Raw genomic sequence first — 25,612 nt, forward strand, 5'->3', positions numbered from 1 at the left:
AGTCTGCTCTAGCTGTCCGTTTGCCCTTAGGACAAGAGGGGCGCCTTATTTCCCTATTTTTTATTTACTTTACTCCTGCTGTTTTTCAGGTGTTAAATTATATCTCTTACTTGTGAGGGATAGGTTTCCACCTCGGTTATCACTGATCTGTGCTGATCTGTCTCTGGAGAGGCACTGGTCGGGGTTTAGGTGTTAGTTACAACTTGCCTAGACTGGGGGTTGTCTGTGGAAGGTGAGATCCCCCCACTCCCCATCAGGAAAGACATGAGAAGAGGTCTGTCCTGCATTTGGCATGAGAGAGGTGAGCAGGGAAGAGGGTTGCTCCTTCCAGCGGCGGTCACCATTATGCTGGCATAGGTGAATTACCAAACCACACACCGAAAGTGTTTTCACTGTCATTTTAAACTGATCTGAGTGCGCTGCTGTTGGGAGGGAGTGGGCCTTCATTCCTCTTCCCACAGCTCATTCCTGACATCTCACTTGGGCGGCTGTGCAGTGAGTGGGATCCAGGAGCTGACCTCTGAAAATCGCCCAGATTCTCCCTTTCCTCTCTCTCCTTCCCCAGGGACTGAAAGGGATGGGGAAGGCGCAGCTGCGGGAGAGGTAGATCTGCCCTTCTTGGTGCCAGACCGGCTGTGTGGCACGCTAAAGGGAATGCACAGCCACAGCCTCAGACTGTGGTTCCTCCAGTCTTTCCACAACCACGCTCCCCTGAACAGCTTCTCCTCCTTATTTTTGCCACTGCACCACTGCCTTAGTTTTGCTGATGATGCTGCTTTTGTGGGGCTGTGCGATCAGGAGTACAATTCATGCTAAAAACAAAACATTAAAAAAACCAGAGATTGTCTTTTTTTAGAACCACATCCTGGGTTCAGAAGTGATCAAACAAAATGCTTTGAAGAAGTCTTCAAAAAAAGGTCTTTTCCCCCAGTCTTTAGACACTACTTTGCACTGTGCTTGGTAAGAGAGTGCTGGAAGGATTCTGTGCTTTGTTTTAGTTAGTATGGTGCCTGATACAATCTTCTGTATGAGTTAAACTTACTTATGTAAGCGAGGCATCTCTCATGTCATGGCATGTCTTCACTCTCCTTTTCCCCCTGGACAGCAGATGTGCTGCAGTCATCCTCGCTGTTGTCTCAGAGCCCTGTGTTAGCCCGTGTTATGCTGTATATTCCTGGTTAAGCCAAGGAAATGATTTTCAAAGTTCTCTTTTGGTTTCATCAGTGTTTTTTAGTGTAGATGAATTACTAGACTGAGCCCTGGAAAGAGACAACTGAATTCAAAGACAAGCAATTTTGTAGATCCCCCTGTGTGGTGACGTATGCGTGGGTGAAAGGACGGCACCGTATCCTGCAGTTTCACTTCGCCTCTGGTTCTGCAGATGAGGTTTTACACTGAATAAGAGTGTTTCAGCTCCATCATGAGTTTGTGTAGCAAAACCACAATTTTTAAAAATAGAACACACACAAAAAATCCCTCATTTATATTTAGGGTCAACTCTTTATGCAGAAAAGATTTGAGGTGGTTGGTTTAGTTCTGTTTTCTCTTTCTGGTTAACTCAATGATGTGGAGTGCATGGGAAGGGCTCCTCCCCCGCCCCTTTTCCTGTTTCTCTGAAGGCTGGTTTGTCAAAGTATGGAATTTTGATGATTTCTTCATAATGTGACATGGTTTCTGACTGTTGTGTGCGTACAGTTGAAAGGATTGTGTTGTACTTGAGTAGTCGCTTGAGCTATTTTCAATCACTGGTGGGTAGAAACTGCCGCTTCGGTAGATGGTTGCTGTGCCATTATTACTGTCAGCTGGAGAAAAATACTGATTTATCTGATAATTATAAAAGCCGTAGGCTCTCAACACTAAGTTCTAAAATTTCTGTATTGGATTAAAAGATCAAACAGTGTAGATATACTCTAAATTGTGTAGGCAGTAAAAAAATCCAGAGTATAGAATTAGTGGATATCAGTACATGCATAGAATTAACCTGAAAGCTCAAACCAGATAGTGCTGGTGACACAGATCGATTTTACTCCCTTAGCAGCACCAGCAAAGGACTGCCTGAAGCGCACCTCGTCAATCCATAAACCTAACGTTCGGCCATGTAGAGTGAAGATGCAGTTTGATGTGCATTTTTCATGTTCTTTGCCAGAAAGCTGCTTCTTGGAATCATGTTTCTGGAAAGTGGCTTCTCAGCCACTGTACTGGCTTCTGGAAGTATAATTGGCCAGGCCTGACCAATGGAATAATAAGGAAAATATTTATCTCTTCTTACTGATTAATTGTTATCACAAAATGCATAAAATTTGCCATTATTACCTCAGTGGGAATAATTCCAGAGAACATAATTTGTAATCAGCAGGGCTAGGTTATAGCCCTGACTTTGTTATTGCTCTGCAAGCCGTGCATTTTGTTGTTTTTTAAAAATGTATTCTTGGATGCTAGTCTGAATTCACATAGCTTGGTCTTCCTTTCTCTGTTTGCTGTGCTCGCTTGGTGTGAGCTCCCAATGTGTAGCCTGTGCCTTGAGACACGAGTTGAGCAAAGATAGGCAAAGGTCCTGCTCAGGTTCTGTGAAGATTGACTAGAATGTGCTTGAAAAACAGTATTTCTTGTATTTCTTTTCTACTTTGATATTTTTTTTTTTTTCTGCTAAAAAGCAGGCTGTGTTGGTAATCTGTGTAACTTCTGGGGTCAAGTCTGAGCCTGTCCACATGATCTGTTGAAAACTGCCATCCTAGGAATTCTTGCACAAATTGACTCAGATTTCTGTTGCGATGAATAGTCAGTGACAAACTAGTGGATTTTCCAGGAAACACAACTGCAAACTGTCTGGCTTCTGCGTAAGAGTATTCGGAAACCTTGTGAAGATCCAGTGTTTTATCATGAAGCAAATAAGTGAAATCATCTTCCTGGAATCTGTGGTCATTTGGGCTTTGGATTGTGGTAAAACCTAAAAGTTCCTCATAAATTCTGGTAAAGTTCATAATCAAGTTTCTTCTTGGTATGTTGTGGTGGCAGAATGCATCAGGATGGGTCACAAGATGGTGGCTGCCTGTTGGCCTGAGGGACCTGGCTTCCTCTGGGATGAGACCAAGCCGCCTTGGTTCTGTCCTGACAGCAAGTCTGACTCCTGCGAGTGGGATTTGCAGACCAGAATGTTTTCTGTCAGGTTTGGGGGTGTAGTTCGGTCCCTTGCTCATCACTTCCTGGAGCTCATGGGAGTTGCTCCTTCTAATTGTGCTGAAATGTGGTTTTGTCATGTGGACCAACTAGGAGTTATTGTATGACTTGATGAATTTGCATGCATGAAGCCTCCAGAGAAGAAAAGATGCCATTTGCTTCTTGTCACCCCCTTAAGCATGACTGTTAGCAGTAAGTTGGTTTCTTCCCTACGTGACTTCAAAGGAATTAAATTTGTTCTGAAATTTCTTTTTAAAGAAGGAGCTTCCTGCTGTTTCCCTTACAGTTACTTTGAAGTTTGTAAGAGAAGTCTTGACCTTCTTTTCGTACTTGTGCAGAACGCAAGTGGCATTGTTGTAGAGGGCTACCTAATGTTTCTCAGGTGTGGTTCTTGGCTGGTACCTGTTGAAACACTTGATCCTTTGGTACATTGTTCTGGTGCTGTGACTTCATTGCTTTTGCTAGGACTTGCACTCAGGAACTTTGCATGTTGTAGATTTTGGGGGGGGGGGGAGTGGTAAGTCTGAGGGGTTGAGGCATTTTTCTGTTTTGTTAAAGAACTTGTAGAGTAACATAATTTTTAAACCCACTTCACCTGAAATAAAACCAACTAATCTTTAGCCCAGCTGAGAACTAAGCTGGACATGAAAGTGACTGTCGGCCATGGCAAAGCTGACGTGTGTGTGGTAAGGACAATTCAGAAGTAACTGATTACAGGTATAGCTGGTACCACAGCAGCACCACCAGACATCTGATCTGTGGGTGTTTGGGAGAGTTCACATCCTCAGTTTCTTGAGCTTCCAGACTGTTTCCTCTCTTGTGTTCCCGCTCAGATGAAAGAGTAGTTTCCCCTCATGTCCCCTGCCAGTTAGAGGAAGGAGCTGATGATGTTAAGAACTGTTCTCCCACTTTTTTTGTGTTTTTCTGTTTCTAGATTTGGCTTTGGTGATTCAGCTGGGATTATGGAAAAGGAAAGGCATTCTTGCCATTGTGGATCTTTACAATGTATTGGCACTGGTTGCAGCTCTTTACCTACTTGAAGGCTGTTTGTGGGAAGCAAAGGCTCCATCATACAGAATTTCTCCCATCTTTTCACAGATCATCATGGCTACTTCTAGCCCCATTGCTCACGCCTCCTGTTCCTGTGATCACGGCCCCGCCTTGTTCCCTTTGTCCAGAAGGAGCACACAGGTTCCAGTGGATCAGGAATCTGGTTCCAGAGTTTGGGATCTCCAGCTCACACATAAAGGTGCTTTCATCCCCAGCTGAATTCTATGAACTCTTGAAGGTGAGTTGTGGGTTCCAAGTTGCAGGAATGGTTTTTGGGGTCTGGGAGCTGTAGAGGTTATGAAGAATCATAGACAAGTTGTTAGGAAAGAGCACCTGCAGGCTACTAGTCCAGCCTTCTAGTTGAAACGGGATTGTTGTCAATACTAGATCAGGTCAGGCAGGCTTTGTCTAGCTGAGTCTTGAAAACTGCTGAGGATGGAGGTTCTGCCTCTGGGTAAACGGTTCTAGTGCTGTGCCATCTTAGTAGTTTAGGTTTTTTTCTGGTGTCGGACCTGAACTTCCCAAAGCTGTTTGTGGCTGCTGTTCAGCTGTAACTACCAAGAAGAGTTTAGCTGCGTCATCTTCGTAACTGCTCTTCAGGTAGTTGCAGGCTGCTGTTAGATCTGCCCTCCCAGCCTCCTCTTTGCAATACAAGACAAGCACAGATCCCTCAATCCCTCCCAAAGGTCTCTTAGGTCATTATAGTGTGAATCCTGTAATACTGCATCTCTTAGGTAAGTAGTAGGGCTGAGGTAAGAATCTCTTTCTTTAGCTCAGTTGCTTGAGTCTTTTCACAATGTGTATTTAAAGCAAATTCCAGTACTTCTGAAACATGATCATAGATTGCTATGGTAAGCTGTTGGAGAAGAAGGCTTGGGTGGGCCATGGAGGCAGCAGCTACTACCCTTGCTGCATCGGTGGTGAGCACAGGGGAAAGGAGAGCTCTGTAAACAAAGGTCTCTAGGTTCTAGCCAGTTCACAGGGTGGGGATACAAAGGATTAAAGCAGTTGCAGACAGCAAGCTGGGATTGCCAGTACTGCTACAATCCCAATGTTGCAGCCACTGTGTGGTAACTGCTTTTGTATGTAATAGTTTTAGCTGCAGGGAGTATGTTCCTCGGTTTTCCAGAAAGCGTTGAATTCTTCCTTGATTTTTGAATGCAACAGTGGTGGTGATGTTCCTCTGTAAAGACCTGTGTGTTTTACACCTTTGCTATCAGTGCGTTATCCTTGTGCCTTACCTTCTACAAGGCAAGGGAGACAATGCCATGATTTGGCTAAAGTGATTCTCCTCGGGGAACCACAGCTCTTTGGTGGTCTGGATCATTAGCTCCTAGTGATCACAGAGACTGAGGATGAAACTGAACTTATTTTCTGCTACTCTTAGGTGCAGATAAAAACAGCCAAGCAGCGAGTGGTGATGGCTTCACTATACCTGGGAACAGGGCTCCTCGAACAGGAGCTGGTGAGTTTGGGAAGGGGAGAAAGTGAATGCAGAAAGAAAATGCCTGCCTTTGCAAAAAACATCCTGTTCCTGCAGGTACAAGAGGTGTATGCGAGCTGCAGTTTGCGAGCTTGTAATGTCCTTAAAACTTTCCTATCAGGGTTCACTTGACATGTTTTCTCCTCTCTTTGAGAGTTTTCTTACGGTTCCTGGCTGCATTTGTGTACTTGCATGTGGGGTGTGGGAGGGAGGAGTTTGGAAGGGAGGTGTATGGAGTTTCTGTTTTAGGTCTAGTACAGAGCCATGAAACTGAACTTTTGCAGGGGATAATGAGCCTGGATCTTTCAGCTGTTAGAGGTTACTGGCATAGTATTCAAGGGGTTTTGCAGAACTGTGGGATCATGGGTAATTTTTTTCCCTGGTGGTTTTTTTGGACGTTATTAAAGTTGTACATATGTAGTGCTGTGTTTGGTCCTCCAAGTACAGTATGCAGATGCAGTATTAGCTCTCTGCACTTAAGACAGAGGTCAGTTTTGCTTCATATTGTTTACCTTTTCTGTTTCCTGTCCTTCCCTCTAGAAACAAAAGCATTACCTTAGACCTTTAGGGAGAAGCCTGACCTCGGCCAGTCTCTTATGTTAGACTGCAAATTCCACAGCGGGGTAAAGGTGGACAGAGTCCTCCACAGGGTTTTGTGCCTGGCGTTGTCTGGGCTTGTGCACAAGATTCGAATTTGCATGTGACGAACAGCCTTGTAGTTAAGGAATAAAACTGCTTCTGCATCACTTGTGAAGTCCTACCAAGGTTTCTCTTTGGTAATGCAAATCTGTGATTTGGGAATGATGTTGGGACTTCTGCTAAAATTAATTCCTGTTCAGAGGCTTGAAGTATATGCACGTGTAAAAGTGATGCCCTTTCATGTATTGCTTTAGGCTGAGAGAGTAGGATGCCAGTCTGACAGATGCAAAGTCTAAACTGGCAGCGTTTTGCATGACTAGGAGGGACTTGTACTCGGGTGTGGAAGCTTTCGTGGCCACTGGCCTCCTGGTTGCTGAACACTTTCCTTATAAAGCTTTATTTGCTTTCTGTAATAAGTAGAGAAATCTCTTTCTGCAGGTGGCTTGCTTAGAAGAAACACTGGAGAAATCACTGCAAGCAAAAGGATCGTCCAGCCTCAGAGTTTCCATTCTTCTTGACTACACCAGGGGATCTCGGGGTAGATATTATGTGACTTTGCTTTCTTCAAGGGCTTATTTTACCGTTAGGCTGGATAAATATTTTTTTTTTTCAGAGAGAGGCTGTCTTGACTGATTGGACCTACTTGCTTAAATCATATACTTTCAAAACTGGCCTTTTCTATACCAATAACAACTTATTCCCAGAAAATCTTCAGGCTGAGCAGCTTTTCTTCTGAAAATAGGTGGTAAGAGCGAGAAGAGCCAAACTCCACTCTGCACAACTTGTGCTTTCATGTTTGCTTAGTTCATTTGTCAGTGCACTTGCCCTTATTCATCATGGTCTTTTATATTTTCATTTTTAAAGGAAAGTGGGAATTGTTGGAAGTAGCAGTGCACTTAACCAGGAACTATTGTGGTGACTGTAGCATGTGTTACTGGTGCTAAGTGTGTCTTGATTAAGAAGCTTGAATAGTGTCACACCTGCTTAGTGACTGTTTCCAAGGCCCATTCATCAAAGAACTTACAGCTCTGGATGTCGATTTCAATATTGATATAGTGCAAATGGAAGTGATTTAAAAACAAAAAAATGAAAACCAGTGCCAGCAGATGAGATGGGTGCTCATTCCATAACCAGCTTCTAGCTGAGGAGCTGTGGTGCCATGCCATGTTGTATCTCCCTGTTAGGTGTGATCCAGTGTGTGAAACTCTCTTTGTCTTCCAGGTAGGAAGAATTCTCGAACAATGCTAATTCCATTGCTGCAGCGATTCCCTGAGCAAGTCCGTGTGTCCCTCTTCCACACTCCGAACCTGCGTGGACTTCTCAGGCTCCTGATTCCAGAGCGTTTTAATGAGACTATTGGACTGCAGCACATCAAGGTCTATCTCTTTGATGATAATGTGATCCTGAGCGGGTGAGTCCTGCCTTTTCAGGCCCTTACATGATTCATTTAGCCGAGGCTTTGAGGCAAGGTATGCATGCTACCAGTGTTGTCTGAACTTTGTTATTTGCATCTGGTCTTTCTGTAGTGATCATATCGAGATGGACGAGCAACCATAGCACTTCCATATGAGATTCTCAGTTGAAACAGAGAATCTTTCTTTAAAGAAAAACAGAAAGATTTCTCATGATTCAAAAGGAAATGGCCAGTTCGTACTTTATTCCAGTTATATGCAGAGTGAGATCTGTAACCTAGGCTGGGCTGTTCAGGATCATACACCTATGCTCTTTGCTGGAACTCAACTCTTCTTTTTCTCTCCTAGCGCAAACCTGAGTGATTTGTACTTCACCAATCGTCAGGACCGCTATGTTCTCCTGCAGGACTCTCCTGAGATTGCAGACTTCTTCACAGAGCTAGTGGATGCGATTGGAGATGTGTCTCTGCAATTACAGCGAGATGATACAGTCCAGATGATGGAAGGGATGGTACACCCATACCAAGGTAGTAGGGATTTGTCTTATCTGGTTGGATGGTGTGATCCAGAGGAGGGGGGTGACAGCCAGGTTTTAAGGGTAACTTGAACTCCATCCATTTGTGAATTGCTGAGTGTCTGACCATCGTTTACAGACTACGAGGTGTTTCATTTCTGTGCCATCCATTATTAAAATCAAGATCACTAGAGTTTTGCGGCTGGATCTGTCAGAGTGTTCCTAGCATGGTGGCTATCACCAGCTAATCTGGCAGAGAGTGGAAAGGCTAGAAGTTCCTTCCATAACTATCTCATTGCTTCTTCATAATTCTGCTGCTTATGATCTGAAACAAGAACTTACATTCCTTGAAAGGTTCTTTCTGCTGTTGATATTAATGTTTATAATTCTACATGTTTTGTGTGTGCATATTCTGAAAGTTTCATGAATGTAGTGCTAGTTTTGGTAATAAATATTTTGTAGCCAAGTCTGTTCTGAGAATCAAATGAATATTGAATTAGGAAGACTGAGAACAAGTGTTGAAGTGGGCAAAGAAGGGCATCTGTCAGGTTGATTGCATCTCAAGAAGTTTTTGTCCTTGTGCACTGCTGTGTTACATAGTTTAGACTGTGGGCAGTAGTTTATTTTCTATGTTCAAGTTCATTCTTGGTTACCCTTTTAGCTTTGCTCTGCTCTTTTCATTTCTCAGTGTATTTTTCAAGCTGCTGCTAGTCAAGTTTCTTACCCCTCTTAAAGCTGAACGTTGTTATGTAATGTAGCTTTGCTAACCTTAAAACATCTGTTTATGAGACTTAGGGGGAAAAAAGGTGTGTGGTCTTTGTGTTAACTCCTTTTTGTTTGTATATTGGTGTCCTGTCAGTAGTTTTTCCTGCTACAGAGTAGGTGATGCGTAGCTCTGTACCTTTAGGTCTCAAACATGATCTGTTGTGATTTTTCTGCAGGAGACAAGATGGCTTACTGTGAGATAGCAAATAGAAGAGTCATGGAGGTGATCAACTCTGCCAGGACACGACAAGAACTCCTTCATGCAAAGACTTTCCACAGCAGCCAGCAAGGCAGCTCCTTGTTATCCCAGCAAGGCTCGCAAGCGTCTGGGGGTCTGAAACCAGAACCCGACACTTGGATCTATCCCTTAATCCAAATGAAACCTTTTGGGATTCAAATAGATGAGATGGTCACGGAGACGCTGCTGACAGAGGCTGAACGGGATGCCAGGATATACCTTACCACTGGCTACTTCAACCTGACACAAGCTTACATGGACCTCATTCTGGGCACTAGGGCTGAGTATCGGATTCTTCTGGCCTCACCAGAGGTGAATGGTTTTTTTGGTGCCAAAGGGGTGGCAGGTGCCATCCCTGCTGCCTATGTTTACATTGAACACCAATTTTACAGTGAGGTCTGCTACCTTCACCAACAGGAGAGGGTCCAGCTGCAGGAGTACTCTAGGGCTGGGTGGACTTTCCATGCTAAAGGTAAGATGTCCATTTCTCAAGAGGACTTGTTCAGAAGGCGTTTGAGACTTGTGCGTATTTGGATTGTGCAGCTAGTAAGGGGATGGCTGGGTGCCAAGTCTAGACTTAACCTCCAAAGTACTCGTCCAAGGTTCAGACATCTTGCTTGGATAAACCTGGAAGGTTTGGATCACTCAGGGGGCAGCTATGCAAAGTCATGTCTTGCCTGATTGAAATATAGTCCCAGAGATTATACAAGAATTGTCCCTGTGGTGACAGTAAGGTACTGTCTTGATGTGAAACTTGATGTGAAAGAAGAGGAAGCATCTGGATGTAGTTATGATTGCAGTAACAGCTGTGATTCAGTTGCTTGTGTCCCTGTTCCCAGTTTCAGCAACAAGAAGTGATGACTGTGTCGGGGACCAGGGTGGGATCTGTGGCAGATGGAGGAAGGGAGCTCGCTAGTGGTGACTCCCCAGTGGTCCTAGACACCGCATTTTCTTGGCAGCCAGTCTTTGTGGGGATGATCCAGGTGTTGAGGAATTTGTACCAGCTTTTGTTTATGGCATACAGGAAAGTGCCGCATAGTGAATAAATGCCCCCATGTGTCTTCTGGGAGCTGCAGGGGAAGTTGCTGAGAAATTAATATTGCCTAACAAATGTAGTTAACAGTAAACAAAAATAATTAATACTGCTATCACGGTCCTCTGTAGAAGATCCCAGATTTTTTCTGGCTTGATAGATTGCGTACAGCTTTCACAAGCCCAATGCCACCTTGACCAAAGCAAGAGTATTTTCCCCTGCCTGGTTGTTGCTGGTTGTGTCTCTAAATTTTCCTTCCAGAAAGTGCAGTCCTTGACTCTTACGTTCTCCTACTTTATACACAGTAGTATTTGATTGCTCAGTAGTAGATTTTAATAATGCAGGTATTTTAGGATGTCTGCTTAACTGAGGATTTTTTCTTTTGAGAAATCTGATGCATGTGACACTTCATAAAGCTCTAGATTCTTACGGTCTTCCCACATGGAGGTGCACCAGTGGACCACCTCACAAAATGACTTGGTCTCCCAGTCAGGCATGGCCCTTGGCTGAGCTGAGACACATGCACACGCTGAGCTGAGACACATGAGCTGATGCCCTGTTCTACAGCATCTTCTGTTACTCCAGTCTTCCACAAGCAGAGCTCTGCACCGTGTCACTGTGTCACTTCCTGTGATGGCTCACTGGTCCCCTAGGACAACTCTGTTACTGTAAGCGGTACCCAATCTGTCACTAATTATCATGCAGGTTTCCCCAGCCCGCTTTGCAGTGTGCTGAGAGGCATTTCCATTGCTTGCAGCATGTGTCTGATTTGAACGCTGGAAGGATGCAGCCCTGGGGGCCCGGAACAGGCCCGGGCTGTTCCGGTTCGGAGTTCTTCTCCCATTGTTTGTTTAAAGAGAGTAACTGTTAATGATTGTGGGAATGCCTCTATCTGTCCTTCTTCCTGCAGGGCTGTTCAGAAGAAGGTTCAGAGGTGGTAGGGAGAGAAGGCTGCTGAGTAGGCCTTATCTTGACTAAAGAAAATACATGAGTGTTAGTAGGCTGCCTCTGTGACGAAACTACAAACCTTTCTAGCAAATGGTGTGCCTCTGGCAGTGAGATCAGTAACTATAGTGCAGTAAAACCCTTATCGCAATCCTGGGCAGCCTGAAGGAGGTGCCTGCCTGGCTGGGAAGTTGTGTGGTCTGTCTTCCAGGAAGCACGTGCTCAAGTGATCTGTGGTTCGCAGGTTCCTCCTCTTGCTGGGCACTGCTGACTCTGAGTGGGATTTTGTGGTTTGGCATGGATTGAGCTCGGAAGGCATGGGCTGCTTTTCCAAGGTACCCAAGTGCACGTGGCAGTCAACCCCTTTTTGGGACAGCTATGCCTTCTCATGGAAGTGCTTTGGGCTCTGTCTGCTCCATGGCGTTCTCTTTGAGAGAGGGATACAAGACTCGAGGAGTTCAGCAGCTCCTGTGCTTGGCACAGGGACAGTCAGAGATGTTTGCTGCCTTCCTTCTGTTTCCTCTTCGGAGTGCTGGAAGGATCAGCTTGTAGCTCCCTTCTCTGGCATGCTCTGCCCTTTGGCACATGTTTGATTCACCCGGTTTCCTCCTGCAGGAGTCACGCAGCGTGTGTGAAAGAGAGGACAGGGCAGAAGAGGGAAAAGGAGGAAACTCTGGAGACAGATGAAGGGCAGTTGCACATAGTGTCTGTCTCCTGGAGGAGGATGTGAGATCCCTAGCAGCAAATAGTGCCTGTCAATACTTCCTTTTCAGGCTAAGACAAAAGATACCCTTTAGTCTCCTATAGGATCCAGCTGATTTACACCAAACGCTGTGGCTGCAGTTTTGTAAAGCCTTCCAGCTCCTCTTAAAACATTTTGTATCTTCATGCACAACTTCCCGCAGTGTTTATTCCCACCAGGGTTATGACTGTCCTTAGGTTTGTTCAGTGCAAGTGCAGTGGTAGCAGCCCGGTTCAGTGCACTGCACAGCCATCGTGTACGTGTGAGTAGGAAATGCAAACTTTTGCAATGAGAGAGGCTTTCATGGCTGTAACGTTGTGAAGCCTACCTGCAGCAGTGCACATCTACCTGCACACCTAATGCGCACCATTTCTGGGTGTCGTGTTGTGAGTGACACAGGTATGTCCTTTAGGACTAGGATCCCTTCTATGCAAGCGTTGGGTGACAGAGTGCCGGGCAAGTGGCTGTTTGCTCCGAAATAAACCTGCATTACTGCTGTTGAATGGCGGCTGGGAAACTGCGCTTCCCCTTTCTGGAAAGGTGAGTCACTGTTTGAGCAGATCCGGCCAGGTGGCCATAAAGCTAGAGACACCCTAAAGGCTTTAGGGCTGCTGTGTGACCACTTAGAAAGAGTGGGGAAGTGTATCGCTCGTAGCTGCTGCCTGGGCAGAGCTCTGGCCCGCTGCTGGGAGCCTTGTGCTGCGGCTAGGCCCGGGCACCAGGCAGCCGCTGGCAGCTGTCCTCGGTGGTGGCAGAACTCACCAAATCTCTGTGCCACTTGGGTACTTTTTGCGGCTCCCAGAGCCCCCTGTGTTGGCACTCCTGCTCTTCCGCCTGCGGGGGCGAGCCTGTGGAGGAGTCGGTCGTGCCGTGAGTTATGGGCAGTGGCAGCTCAGAGCCAGGAGGTGTAACTGAAAGTGGCCCCGAAGTGAGTGTGTGCAATGTGGGGGCGGGGAGGAGGTTACAGGAACCAGCGGTGAATCGGCAGCTTCTTACTCAAGGCATTCTTGGAACTGCTCTGGGGTTGAGTTAGGAAACCTGCTTCTATTTTAAGGACTAGGTGGTTTTTATGCTACAGTTTCTTTGTTGTAGTCTTTGTGTGACTTGCAGTAGGGATAAGCCATCTATCAGGGACCTGCCCAGGGCTGTTCTAAGCACTTGCGCCTTGCTGAGTGGAGAGCAAACACTTCTTGGGTCCATTTATACATGGAGAGTGGCTATATAGACACTCCTTGGCAGTAGTCCTGGCTCTCCTGTGGCATCCCTAGCTGCTCTTTCCTGCTGTGCTACAGTGGGGTGCTTGAGAATAGTATGGTGTTTCCATCTTGCACTTGAAAAACAGTCCTGGGTTGTATCATGCTTGCTCTTGTTGCACTGGCAAAGTTGTGTGTGAACCGCAGTAGTGAGCGGAGTTGGGAGTCTTGCGTCCTCACAAGAGATTGATTTCATCTTTGGGTGACTTCTCAGGAAGTGAGTGGGTATAATAATTTGCACTTCTCTACTAGTCTTTATTTCACGTGAATTCACCTGTCAGAGCAGGGAGATGCCTCCTCATGTCACTGTCTTTTGTAGTCTCGGGAAAGGGGTTAGTCACCGTGTGACTGTGCTGCTTCCAGTTCTGGAACTGACTGGTCCAGGCCTGGCCTGTCTGCCTGGTGCTCTGTTGCTTGGTGTAGATTTTTCTTTACTGAAAAGCTGTTTGCCTTATTTCAGTGTTTCTGAGATAGACTGTGGTGCAAAACGAGCTCTAACTTAATGATAGTGACTCATTCTGCATTATTTTGGGGGCCCTCCATGCAGCGTATTTACATTCTTAAGAATGTGTCCCTAGGGCAGCACTGAGTGTGCTGCAGCCCCCCTGTTAAGAGCACAAGTTTTGACAATGCAAGCACCCCAAGATTCATATGAAGCTTTATAAGACATGCTAGACCATCTGCAAGGAAGCTTGCTTTGTGTCATGATCTTTTACAGCTACTGTAATTTAACATGTTTTAATTCATTTCTGCTAAGTGAAGCAATTGTTTGAGGCTACCCTGGTCATTTCCTTTGTCTGCCATGCTTCCTTTCTTCTGTTTCTCCTGCAGGCCTCTGGCTGTACCTGGCAGGAAGCGATCTTCCCTGCCTAACTCTGATTGGCTCTCCTAATTTTGGATATCGATCAGTTCATCGTGACTTGGAAGCTCAGGTTGCGATAGTGACAGAAAATAAAGCTTTGCAGCAGCAGCTGCATCAGGTAGGTGGATGAATACAGGGAGATAACATGGATGTTGTGCTTTTCGGTCACATAGGGAATGCTGATGACGCAGTTGCAATAAAAACCTCCAGCTACAATAATTCAGAACCTTCTTCAGCGTAGGAAGTCTCAAGGAGTTGTCAGTTAAGTGACTATTGATGAGATGCCTGCTGCAAGTGCCTGTTTCTGGGAAATGGAGGCCATAACGGGAAAGAACATGTGTCCCCAGTGAACTCGAGTATCAGGAGTGCTCAGGCATTCTGAGAGATGGAGCATTCAGGGAGGATCTGCTGGCTCTCCTCTGCTCGCTGATCACAAAATGTATTCCTGAGCCTTATCCCCAATCTTTGGGCATTGCCAAGGTAGCACCATGCTGTAGGATGATGAAGTCAGGCCCTTTGAATTGCTGATCTTGGACTTCTGGAGGACTTTGCTTCTCCGGCATTTGGGAAATCATTTGCAGGAATATAAATGCCATTCAGTTAGCTTTTGGGTGGCTGCCCACAGGCTATGGATGTGAACAAAGGCAAGGGATCTTAGTGTAGTTTCTGCAATAAGAGGATTTCTGGGCTGGTTGGATTGCCAATGAAGTTATATGCCTAATATAATAATAAGACATTATATAATCTTGACACAAATGTTTTTCAGGGATTTAATGTTCAGTGTCCCAGTTTTTGGTTTTGGGTTTTTTTTTTTGTTGTTTTTGTTAGGCAGCTTGGACCGCTCAGCACTTTTACTGCTTCTCTAAATCCTGTCTGGTTCTCCAGCTGTCTTAACTCTGAATCTTCTGCTCGAACTGACAGTGTCCCAAGTAATTTCTCATGTAGTGCTCTGATACAAAGCAAATTGGTTTGGTGCCTCTGCGTGTGACTTAGGGATCTCAAAAATGTATTCTATTATGCCAAGTCCTGGCATAAGTAGGCACAGTTGTCTTCAAGATCAATGGGAATTGCCCTATTGCATCAGGGCTCTTCCACAGCATGAGTCAGAGTATATCTAATCAAAAACAATTCTATTACTGGAAGAGTTGCTTCAATATTTCAATTCATGTCTTGCCTCTGCTTGTTTCTAATGGAAAGGGAGAATTGATGAAAATATGACAAAGGAATTTTCTCAAACAGTGCTGCAGTGATCTAATTTAAAGGGCTTTAAACCATTCCCATTTGCTGGAAGCTGATTTTGAGATTCGCTGTTTGTTTACTGTTCTGCAATCTTTGTTTAGAAGACTTAATACATTACTGGTAAGCTGCCATGAAATCACTTTGCCTATGTAACATTCAGTTCCGTTTTAAAAATATGTGATGACATTTGGGAAGAAATTTGAGTGGTCTGGGTATCTTCGGATGTTCCACTGAATGAACTGAGCTTGTCTCGCTTCCAGTGATCAGATGACCTCAGTGCATCAGATGACCGTGGCGCAGGATCTTCATAGCAGGGCTGACTGTAGCTCTTGGAGCATTTTGGATTTCTGAAATTAGACTGATTTGGCACACAGATGTCTTCCTTCTGTTGTTGTTTCATCTTTTTGGTGTTACTTTCTAAGGCTTGGTTCCTGCTTCCCTGTTCCATGCTGAATTTAAACAGTGCAGAGTATTTTCTGTTGTTTGTGACAGCTTAGCTAATGAAAAAAAGATTATGAACAGACTTACAGTAGATGGTCTGCTCTTTGTTTGCCTGTAAATCTAGAAACCTAACTGGCTTTGATAAGAAAACCGCTTCTACCTTTGATGAAACAGCTGCTTTCATGTGCAATGTGAGCATGTATTATCATCATGATGGTACATTTCCTCCTTCAGCAGTATTGTGTACACACTGGGGAAGCCTAAGTGTTTCTGGTAATTTAGTTGAAATCATGACTACATATTCATTTGAAAACACGGCGCTTGAGCTGTGACTAGAAAGAGCTGCATAAGCCAATCTCCTGAGATTATGGTAAGGTTTCCTTTTCTGGCAATTACAGTGAGGGATTTAGGATTTTTCTGAAACTGAAGCTTAGCTCTCCTGCAACTGTGTGGCATAAAAAGGCAAAACCTTCTACCTTTTGCTCTTCGTAGAGTTTAAATTGCTAATTCTTGAGGTTGGGTTACTTGGCGCACTGATAGTCATCAAAAGGTGGAGTGCTGTGGCAGGCGGCTGTGAAGGAGACGTCCTGCGCTAGCTCCTTCGTGGTTCAGTTGCTCCGAGTTGTGCTCCATAAAATGACACTCTTATGTTCAGGCTTGTGGGAGAAATGATGTATCCTTTTGGCAGGATCCATGGCCAATTTCATCTGAGAATTTGCTTTTCTTGAAGACTGTTACATAGTTTAACGCTTAGGATTTACTTTTCTTTCCCTGTATAGGAGCAGGAGCAGCTTTACCTCTGCTCAGGTGTAGTCTCATCATCAACATTTGAGCAGCCAAATCGTTATGTGAAACTGTGGGTGAAGCTGGTAACACCTCTGATCAAGAATTTCTTTTGAAAGAAGAAAAGTTGCTGCTTTGGGTGAGTTTTCAGCCATTCTTATGGGGAATTTATATTGCACTGACTGCAATTAATAAGCGCAGTACTCTCTATCATGTGGAGGAAATCACCATGTGATTCTGGAAACATAGATGACGTGGGGAAAGAACAGGCATCTTTTCTGGGGTACTCTCCACTGCCTGGAATCATTGCTCAAGTTCTATATTGGGTTTTATCTACTAGAATTTCTGTAAGGGGCAATGAAAGAGAATGGTATTTCCTATGCGGAGAAATAAAACTTCCATTTCTGAAATGTCCCTTTCAGAGTTTTGTGGAGAAGGACTGTGTTTATTTTATCTTGACCAGCTAATAGAAAACATTGTTGGAATATTTAAAATGTTTTGTCATCTTTTTATCTGATCAGTGCTTTGCTTTAACCTTGTAGATGTTAAGAGGGGCAGTTGTTCTTGCTTTGCTGCTTTGTACAGCGTCCTGGATTTGCCTGGCTGTTCAGCTGTCCAGTAAATGGAGCCTCTCAGAGCTTCATGGAATATTTTTTTTTTTTTTTCTGTGCTGTGCACATAGTCCATGCAGTTGGCACCTAAGTGTGTGCCCTTGATTCTGAGTGTTCACACGTCCATCTCTGGGGTTGTGTATCTGGCTCCTTCATGTTAATATGTGTTATAATGTCTTTCATGAATTGTGCAGATGGCATCAGAGGACTGTTAGTGCCAATATGATTTTTGGACGTTACTTGCTGAAAGTGGGAAGCTCAAACTGTAACACGTGTCCTGCAAAGAAGTTGGCTGGGAATCCTGATAAAAATGTTAGAGCGCAGGCTTGGGCTGCCCTGTGAGTTTCACTGGTGGAGCATGTGCAGTGTGTTCTGATCTTTTATTGCCAGCAAAAGGGATTTCTGGCACCTGAAGAGGCTGTAAAGTTTAATGGTAATTTATTCTAAATGCTGCTACTTTATGAAGAAACAAGCAGCTCTACTTGCCTCTACTTGCTTTTCTTACCACTAGTTATGAGGGCAGTTTTATGCAACCGTATTTTAGAAGTGATTGTTCAGACATTTTGCGGGGTAGGATTTTGGTGAATTATTTTATGCTATAAAGGGAGAGGCATTGGCTTCCGTATGGTGGCCGGAGCAGATCTAATCACCCTAATACGTTTTACTGCTGATAGAAATTTTCTTGTGAAAGAAAGGGTAGAGTAGATTCTACAACCCAGAAATGGAAAGAAACATACTTCAGAGACTGATCTGTTTGCAGCTGGATTTTCTTTGGGTTGTACAGGTTGTGCTGGTGAACTGGGACAAATCTGCGCATTTCTTCTTCTGTCTGGTCTAGACAGATACATGCTTCCATGCAGGAGTATGTCGTGCACATAGCTTGATGAATTTTTGCTCACAGTTAGCACTGAGCGATCAAACAAATAGCTGTGGAAAGACAGAGAGCTATGAGAAGGAAAGGAATCTGGATAGTTGCATGCAATTGTTCTGTTTGGCTTCCTTCGGTGGTCTGACTCTCAACCACCAGCTTATCAGAAACCATCAGTTGAAAACCAGTGTCCGTCATGAGAAACTCCATGTATTTTAAAAGCAGTCTCCACATGACAGCAGTTCTAGCCATGTTTTTATTGATATTTTGTTCAAATAGTTCTGGTACAATCAAACTTGGCCTAAGTTACACTTTGAGTTTTTTTGCAGGTAAAAGCATTTGCTGTTTCCGTAGTCAAAGTTTAGATCTGTAAGAGCAGAGCAACAGCAGCAAGGATCCACTTAGCAGCTTTTTCTTTTGTCTTTAGGTTAAAGGTCCAGACGTAGGTGGGACCTCGCATCCGTGTCTTATAGAGAGGACATTCATAGACGTTCTTGGTGTCCATGCGCTCCACAGGGATGGCTCTGATGAAGATGACTGGCATCATGGGCATCAGCTCCTTCAGTCGAGCGTCTGCGATCACACCAGAAGGGATGTCCCATCGAGCGCCTGCAATATTATGAAATTGTCAGGGTACCAGCTACCCGGTGGCTTTTTCCCTTCGAAGGGGCTGTTTTCATAACTACTGATGGGTGGGAGGGAGTTGCTTTAGCAGCACAGTCACAGATGGAGTGTGAAGTTTGGGTAGCCATGGCTTAGTAGTTGTTAGGGCTAACATGTTATCATCTCACTGTGACTCATGAATGCATTTTGCCTTACTGTGGTGGGATATCTAAATAAATTCTGTCCCCGCTCATCCCTTCAGCATGGGTTTGCATGGAAGTTGCATAGCTGAAGGTAGAACTTGGCCGTGGTGGGAACTATGATAGCTGTCCTGTGTGGTCTGTGCTCTTGTTTAAGTGGACCCCTTTAGTGCTCTGCTGATGTTGCCATCTCATTCCCCCTCATTTGTTAACGGTAATTATTTTAGGTTCTGAGTTTCCTGATTTGTCTTAATTACACCTCAGATAAGACTGTAATATATTTCTTCACTAGAACCATGTAGCTTCAGACAACCCAGTCCTCAGGTTCATAATATACAGTCTGAATTTCCAAAAACCAGTTTCTGGTTTGTGAAACCGCTTGTAAACTGGATGGGTGCTGCCCTCAGCTGGCCTCTCTGACACCAGTGTGGAATAAAGGCTCTGCTGCTCGGAGCTTTTGCAAAAGCTGTACAAATTCAAATAAGCCAGTGAGTACTAACACCTGATCTGTTTGCAAGAATTTTTAAGGCTGAACTGCACTTTCTCCGTGTCTGAAACATCTCATAAAAGATGCAGTCTTTCACCTTCCATGAATAATCCATGCACATAGGAGCCTTCTCTGGGTGGAGCTGTTATATCCTCACGGTTTTTCTTGGTCACTTCCACTGAAAGACACATCTTGTCCAGTGGCCATTCGTTTTTTCTGGCCGTGGACTGCATGATAGCAGTGAGGAAGGACTGGGGATTGAAAAATCCTGCCAACCACACTGTTGCAGGCAGCACAAAGTCCGTTGTCCAGACTTCCAGTTCCTGGAAAATAAAAACAGCAAAGTACTTCAGAGTGAAGCATGGCCTTTGAGCAGCAGAATACTGCTTTGCGATATGATGTGACAAAGAGCTGATGCTTCCCTGTGCCTAACACAGAAGCTTCAGGTAATCTTACAGGTGGGGAGACTAGGATGGAGGTGACCTGTGATGAATAAATAGCAGATTCCACTGCAGCAATGAAACCTAAACCGTTAATTTGGATTGCAGTAAATACTGCCTTTTTTTTTTTTTTAACAAAGCTACACTTTAAATAAATGGTTTTATTAAGTATTTTTTTCTTCTGAGATATATAAAGTTATGATGGGGTTAGCTAATGTTCTGTTGAAACAGTGATATACTCTAATGGTGAACCCTTTTCAAATTTCTGGTCTCATTTTTGGGGTAACAGGCCATTCCAGGTATTTCAAACTGCTTAAATTAATATTGAAAAATAAACCAGTTAACCACTGTACACTGATGGAGGTGATTCCTGGTCTTCTGTGGTATCTGCTTGCTCCCTAAGTTTTAACTTTCACAAGAAATCTGCTCACCCTAATCCGAAGGAGCAGGTCTGCATACCAGGCTCCTAAGCTAAGGAGAGAGGGATAGGCATAACGTGTCCAGGATTCAGGAACGTTGTCATAGAAGAGAGCATTTGCCATCTCTTCCATATCTGATGTAATCGTTAGCTCTCCCTTTAAAAAAGAGAAAAGTCTGGGCAGTGTTATCTGAAGAAAGCAAGACTGATGGAAGTATTTGGTCTCAAACTCATCATGAAGCGGGAGGCTGGTATTGTCCGGCCGTACCCAACATGGTGGGATGTGCACGAGCAAGGGTAGCCAAGTGCTTTGTACAAGACAAGGTTCGAAATGAGCAACAGCCATTTGCAAATCAGGGGAAATTATTTGGTAGGGAGAGATGCTTTCTAGGCAGCTACCTAATGCATACCTTTAGTCCCAAGTCTAATTCTTTCAAAGAGCGCCTGATTTCTTGGGTCAAGATGTTAATTCTTTCACATTCCTGGAAGGCAACTACAACATAGGGGGTCTTGTCCACCGCTTTCGCCATGATCTCTGCCATATTGAATGGCTCTGGCAGCCTTTCGATAATCTCATCTAGGACTGACTTCACCTGGAAAGAATATGCCATAAAACTGCTCTTATCTAAGGAAATATGCTGTAAGCTAACAGTTAATTAACTTTCTTAGTAAGATTTTTCTGCCTTTGTGTTTTGCTGTGCTTCCTCCTCTGTTACTAGTACTCTATTCTTTTACTAACTGCTCTTGGATCTTAAAAAGCTGCAGCTCTTTTTCAGTAGCAAGGAATGTAAGAACTGAAGCTACAGAGGCTGTGAAATTCAAGTGTAAAATTCAACAGGTCCAGAGGAAGACTCTTTAAATCTGTATTTTTAGTAGCTGCCATCATGAATGGAAATTACTAAGCCTGCTCCAGCTGCTGAGGATGCAGCATGTGAGCCACATTTTGCCACTGGCGCATCTCGACCCCATCAACGAGTAACCTTTCTGAACACTGCTGACTTTTGTAACTGTGCCGTGCGTTCAGATGGAGCGAACAGAAAGAAACTGCTGGGGCAGCATTTCAGCCTCTTCTTTCTACGCTTTGGGTTTCTCAGAGGTGCTGGAGGAGAGCAGCTAACAGTCTTGTGATCTGTGTGACTAGCTGCCTGCCTGGGATCTAGACTGATGCAAGAGCAGGGAAGAGGGGAGACAGCGGCAGGTGGGACGGGGACAACGACAGTGCTTTGTCTGCCCTGGGCTGCGGTAGCAGTGCTGCCGTCTCAGCAGCTGTGGGGTGCGGAAGCATTTGCTGGCGTTCAGCAATGCCAAAGACTGGCAGAGTTACCGAAATGCAAAGGAGAACCTGGTCACAAAGAAACCAAGTGCAAATACACTTAAATAAAAACTTGACAGGGGTGTCCAGCTGAACAGAGACTGTAGCGTTTCTTCTGAGCTCTGTGCTAGCAACTCCCCCTTCTCCAGGCTGACAGCTTGTAGCATTAGGTAATGGGCTAGAATTGCATTTCTACTATGTTGTACTGATAAAAATCTGTCCATTGTGCGTGGGCCCTTATCTGTCCCCTGCACCCAGTCCCCTCCTGGCCTCTGAATTGTCTTTGTGTAGTGTAAAACTACTTGCCTTTTCCTCTCGGGAGACAACTGAGCCTCCTCCAGCATCTGATTCTTTGGGCTGCATTTCTAACACTGTCCGAAAAAGCCTGTCTGAAGTGACAGTCAGGAAGCCAATTTCTGCATTGGGGTGAAGGCCGTACAAGTAGGGACTCTCCGGCGGCAGGTTGTCGTCGATGTACTCGTGGTAACCCTAAGCACAGGGCCGGCACTGATGTTAGTTTAGCAGATATGTACAAAAGAGCGTGAGTTTTGCTTCAGCCTTGAAAATACGTCATTGCTTTTTGGCGTCGGTGTTTCACAGCACAGCTAGCTGGCCTTGCTTATTCAAGATGTTTTTTTACTCATGTCTTACCTAAGTTTTTCCTTTACCACCCCAGCCACAGGAATTATTTTTGCAGTCATTCTGCATGTTTCCATGGGATTGAAACTTTTTTTTTCCTCTATGTTCCTGCTTGGCTAGCATGAGGGGACTCTGACTAGTGTGCATTTATCCAGAGCAGTGGTTTTCCATGGCAAATCGCAACGTTATTCTTTCTTACCTTGTAATCCAAGCTGGGAGGGATCAAAAACCCTGGAGCTAAGTACACTTCCCTGTCCAGCATCTCCATACGGATGTATTCGCTCAGGTAAGTCCGACACAGCCGGCGGTCCCAGTCGTCTGTGATGTGCCCCCCGTACATGATTTCACCAAAGAGGTACCGGAGATCATCCCATGGCACCTGCAAGGAGAGGCTCACTGTGGTGTTTCTGTGTGGCTCCCGAGAAGTCCCCTGCAGCCGGGGGAAGCTGCACGTGACTGTAGAGCTGTGGGGCCATGGAGCAACGGCTCCTGGGTCGGCCTGTCCAGCGTCCAGGGAAGTCACAGATGCTGGACTGCAGAGGCTCAGTGACAGAGCGAAGGGGAGCAAGACAGGGGGACCTCGTCTCGGGTGTCTCCTGTGTTCGCCCACAAATTTCACCTTGTCCTGGTACAGACACAGCTGTCCATACTTTGAACCCCTGTCATCCTGTCTTTATTCAGGTCAACGTTGATGATGTCTGTAAGGCCAGGGGAAAGCAGAACTTTCCTAAGGGTGAGACCTCAGTCCTACTCATTGCACCTTCATTCTTGGGTCGGGCTTTGCCTTTTAGGTGGAAAGTAATTAAAAAAACCCAACACAACCCAACAAAGCACCGAGGTGTGAGCCAGAGCTGGCACTCATCCCAGCCTGGTGCTAAACGCCCACTTTCCATCCAGCTCAGTCACGCTGAGCGCTCTGCACCTTCACCCGCCAGAGCGTGCAGGCAGCTCCCTGGGGAAGAGGGGAAGAGCTACTGGCGATGCTGTGTTTCCTCAAAAGGCGGCATTTGTGCAGCTAACTAACGAATTTTTAAAAAAAGGCTCGTTGTAATAGCGTCTGTTGTGCAGAGGTATGGTCACTTTGTAAGTCCCTTACCTTGGGGTTAGCCTCCAGGTAGTTGTACAGGACGTTAATCGATATGGTCAGGTCACCGTTGTTGAAGGGGTAAGATCTGTTCCAGCCCTGAGCGCCGAACTTGCGCCGCTCCGCCACTACCGCATGGAAGTAACAGAGCGCAAACAAGACACATTTGAACTCGATTTCTTTGCTGCACATCTCTAACGTGTCCTGCAGTGGAATAAAAATCAGAGTGGGTTTGCAAGTGTATTAGTGAATATCGCTATCAGCTCTACATCTGCTGAAGAAAATGAACAGGTTGTGGCAAAGGAGAACTGAAGGTTGTTTATTAAAAAAAAAAGCATAAAAATGTCTTTTTAAAGAGCTGTTAGTTGGTTAATTCTTGCACTCATTTTTTTTTTTTTTAAATAGGAATACACACACACACATATGTACCCCCTGCTGACGGTCGAGGCTTGTTTGGGGCACCAAGCCGCAGCAGCTCAACATTCAGCCTTGAGAAAGGCACCAGTAATTCAGCACCCTCCCTCTTTTGGGAGCCCTTGGGCAGCTCTGGTTATCCCTAAATGGGGGCTCTGGGCACCCCGGGGAGGACGTGCCTGGGGATGGGCCGGCTCCTGGCGCAGTGTCCGTGCCTGCAGTGACGCCCCCAAAGATGCTCAGCCCATGACACCCAAGCCCCAGGGAGAGGGGGGAGCTGGATACGCTGACCCAAAGTGGTTGAAAGGAACCGGCTGTGCACAGCCGGACCACCACGCTGGGGCGAGCAGCGCGGCACGGCGAGGGTACCTGGGTGAAGAGGTCGAGGGCTTTGTGCAGGTTGGCGTACATGCCCGTCGGCGGCTCGTTGGTGATTTTGATGGCGTTTTCCAGCAGTCCCTGCGGGATGATGTGTGCCTCGGGGCTGAGGGCTGGCTCGGCACTCATGAACACCCGGTAGTCAGCGTGACTGCCCAGGCTGTACTGCTCCACCATCTTCTCCAGCGTGCGCAGCCACCGGGCCACCAGGTGGATGTTCTGCAACAGGAACCCCTCCTGTACTGCTGGGGCTGAAGTGCAACCTTGGGAATCACTTGTTCCCCCCACATTCCTCCTGTGGCTCCACAGAGCGCAGATGCAGCACAACACAGCACGGCTTGGGCTGGGCATGCCCGACTAACCCGGGCAGTGTCACTGCCGTCGCGTGAGGTACGCCACGAAAAACCCTGCGACCCATTGCTGAGCCACCGTCCTGCTGCGCCCCACGGTGCGCCCCGGTGCGCCCTGCCCACCTGCAGGATGACCCAGTGCCCCTGTGTGGCCGCCAGCTCCAGGGCCCGTTCTGCCACGGCCTCCTGGCCCTGCCCCAGCGACACGTTGTGGATCCTCCCGTTGTCGATGGTGAAGTCCAGCTTTCTGCCTGGGGAGGGGAGGAAACCGCTGTGGCCTTTTTTGTTTGTATTAGTATGGAGACGGGGCTGCGCAGCTCCGGCCGTTTGCTGGCCAAACGAGCAGCTGCACGCAGCCATCGTGCCGGCCGAGGAGAGGGCAGGGCCTCACCCAGGGCCTCCACGTCTTTCAGGGGGTCGACGCCAGGGGAGAGAATGAAGAACAAGGGCGTAGAGGGGCTGCTCTCCTTGTACGCCTTGAAGAGCTCTACGCTCCTTCCTTCCACAAACTTGCTCCCCATCTTCTCTTCCACAAAGTTCCTATGGAAAAATAAACCATCATGTGAGTTAGGAACACACGCGGTCGCTGGGCGCAGCTGGTGTGGCGACACCGCAGGGCTCGTGCTGGGAGAGCACCGTGCACGTGCCCCGCGCGGGCACTGGTGCACCTGATGGCGTAGGTCATCCTGTCTGGCCGCATGCACCGCAGCATGCACAGCTTCTGCAGGGCCGACTTGTTCTTCCACTCCTTGGGGAACACCTCCTTCTCCGGCACCTCGGACTCCACAAACTTTTTCCATCGCTTTGCAGAGCCCTCGATGTCACTGTCCAAGTTCCTGAACTCTTCCATTTCTGAGAGCACCTTCAGATCCCACAGAGAAGGGCTAAATCACTCCTGGGCTCTGCTTGCCCTCAGGGAACCCCCCGGCTGGGGGGGTCTCCATGGAGCTGTGCGCACTTGGGGACGGTGCTGTGCCACAGCCAGGCCCCAAAGGGTCCTGCAGCCCAGCTCCACCGGCCCAGGCAGGCTGCCAGATCCGCCCTCCCCGGGGCACAGCTGCGCTGGGGGTCCCAAAGGCATCCCTGGGGTGTCAAGGATGCCTGGTGAAACGGGGATGCTGTGCACAGGCCGTCGGGGCATCGCTCAGGCACCCCCGAGCTCAGGGGTGTGGAGCAGGGCCCATGGGGGACACTGACGGTTCAAAAGTGCTGAGACACAACCTCGCCGGCTG

General features: G+C 46.3%; 2 protein-coding genes across 2 annotated transcripts in view; one reads left to right on the forward strand and one right to left on the reverse strand.

The window, feature by feature from the left end:
- PGS1 (phosphatidylglycerophosphate synthase 1) overlaps nucleotides 1-18,991 on the forward strand; it is a 19,216-nt gene extending 225 nt beyond the window's left edge. The window contains exons 2-11 of the mRNA XM_010294216.1: nucleotides 566-603; nucleotides 4,276-4,465; nucleotides 5,615-5,692; nucleotides 6,788-6,887; nucleotides 7,571-7,760; nucleotides 8,110-8,288; nucleotides 9,217-9,750; nucleotides 14,083-14,231; nucleotides 16,573-16,715; nucleotides 18,483-18,991. Coding sequence (XP_010292518.1) covers nucleotides 566-603; nucleotides 4,276-4,465; nucleotides 5,615-5,692; nucleotides 6,788-6,887; nucleotides 7,571-7,760; nucleotides 8,110-8,288; nucleotides 9,217-9,750; nucleotides 14,083-14,231; nucleotides 16,573-16,692 — 1,578 coding nt within the window. The 3' untranslated portion in view covers nucleotides 16,693-16,715; nucleotides 18,483-18,991. The remainder of the gene's footprint in view (nucleotides 1-565; nucleotides 604-4,275; nucleotides 4,466-5,614; nucleotides 5,693-6,787; nucleotides 6,888-7,570; nucleotides 7,761-8,109; nucleotides 8,289-9,216; nucleotides 9,751-14,082; nucleotides 14,232-16,572; nucleotides 16,716-18,482) is intronic.
- Nucleotides 18,377-25,242, reverse strand: LOC104626325 (dynein heavy chain 17, axonemal-like; the record flags this gene model as incomplete). The annotated part of the gene is made up of 11 exons (XM_010294215.1): nucleotides 18,377-18,664; nucleotides 19,443-19,668; nucleotides 20,217-20,360; nucleotides 20,614-20,796; nucleotides 21,822-22,004; nucleotides 22,354-22,533; nucleotides 23,251-23,442; nucleotides 24,022-24,249; nucleotides 24,504-24,631; nucleotides 24,772-24,920; nucleotides 25,049-25,242. Coding segments are annotated over 11 exons (2,055 nt in total), but the record flags the coding sequence as incomplete, so codon positions are not given.
- Between the last annotated feature and the right edge of the window lie 370 nt (nucleotides 25,243-25,612).

The sequence above is a fragment of the Phaethon lepturus genome, unplaced genomic scaffold (assembly GCF_000687285.1).
Source record: "Phaethon lepturus isolate BGI_N335 unplaced genomic scaffold, ASM68728v1 scaffold49879, whole genome shotgun sequence".
Classification (NCBI taxonomy): domain Eukaryota; kingdom Metazoa; phylum Chordata; class Aves; order Phaethontiformes; family Phaethontidae; genus Phaethon; species Phaethon lepturus.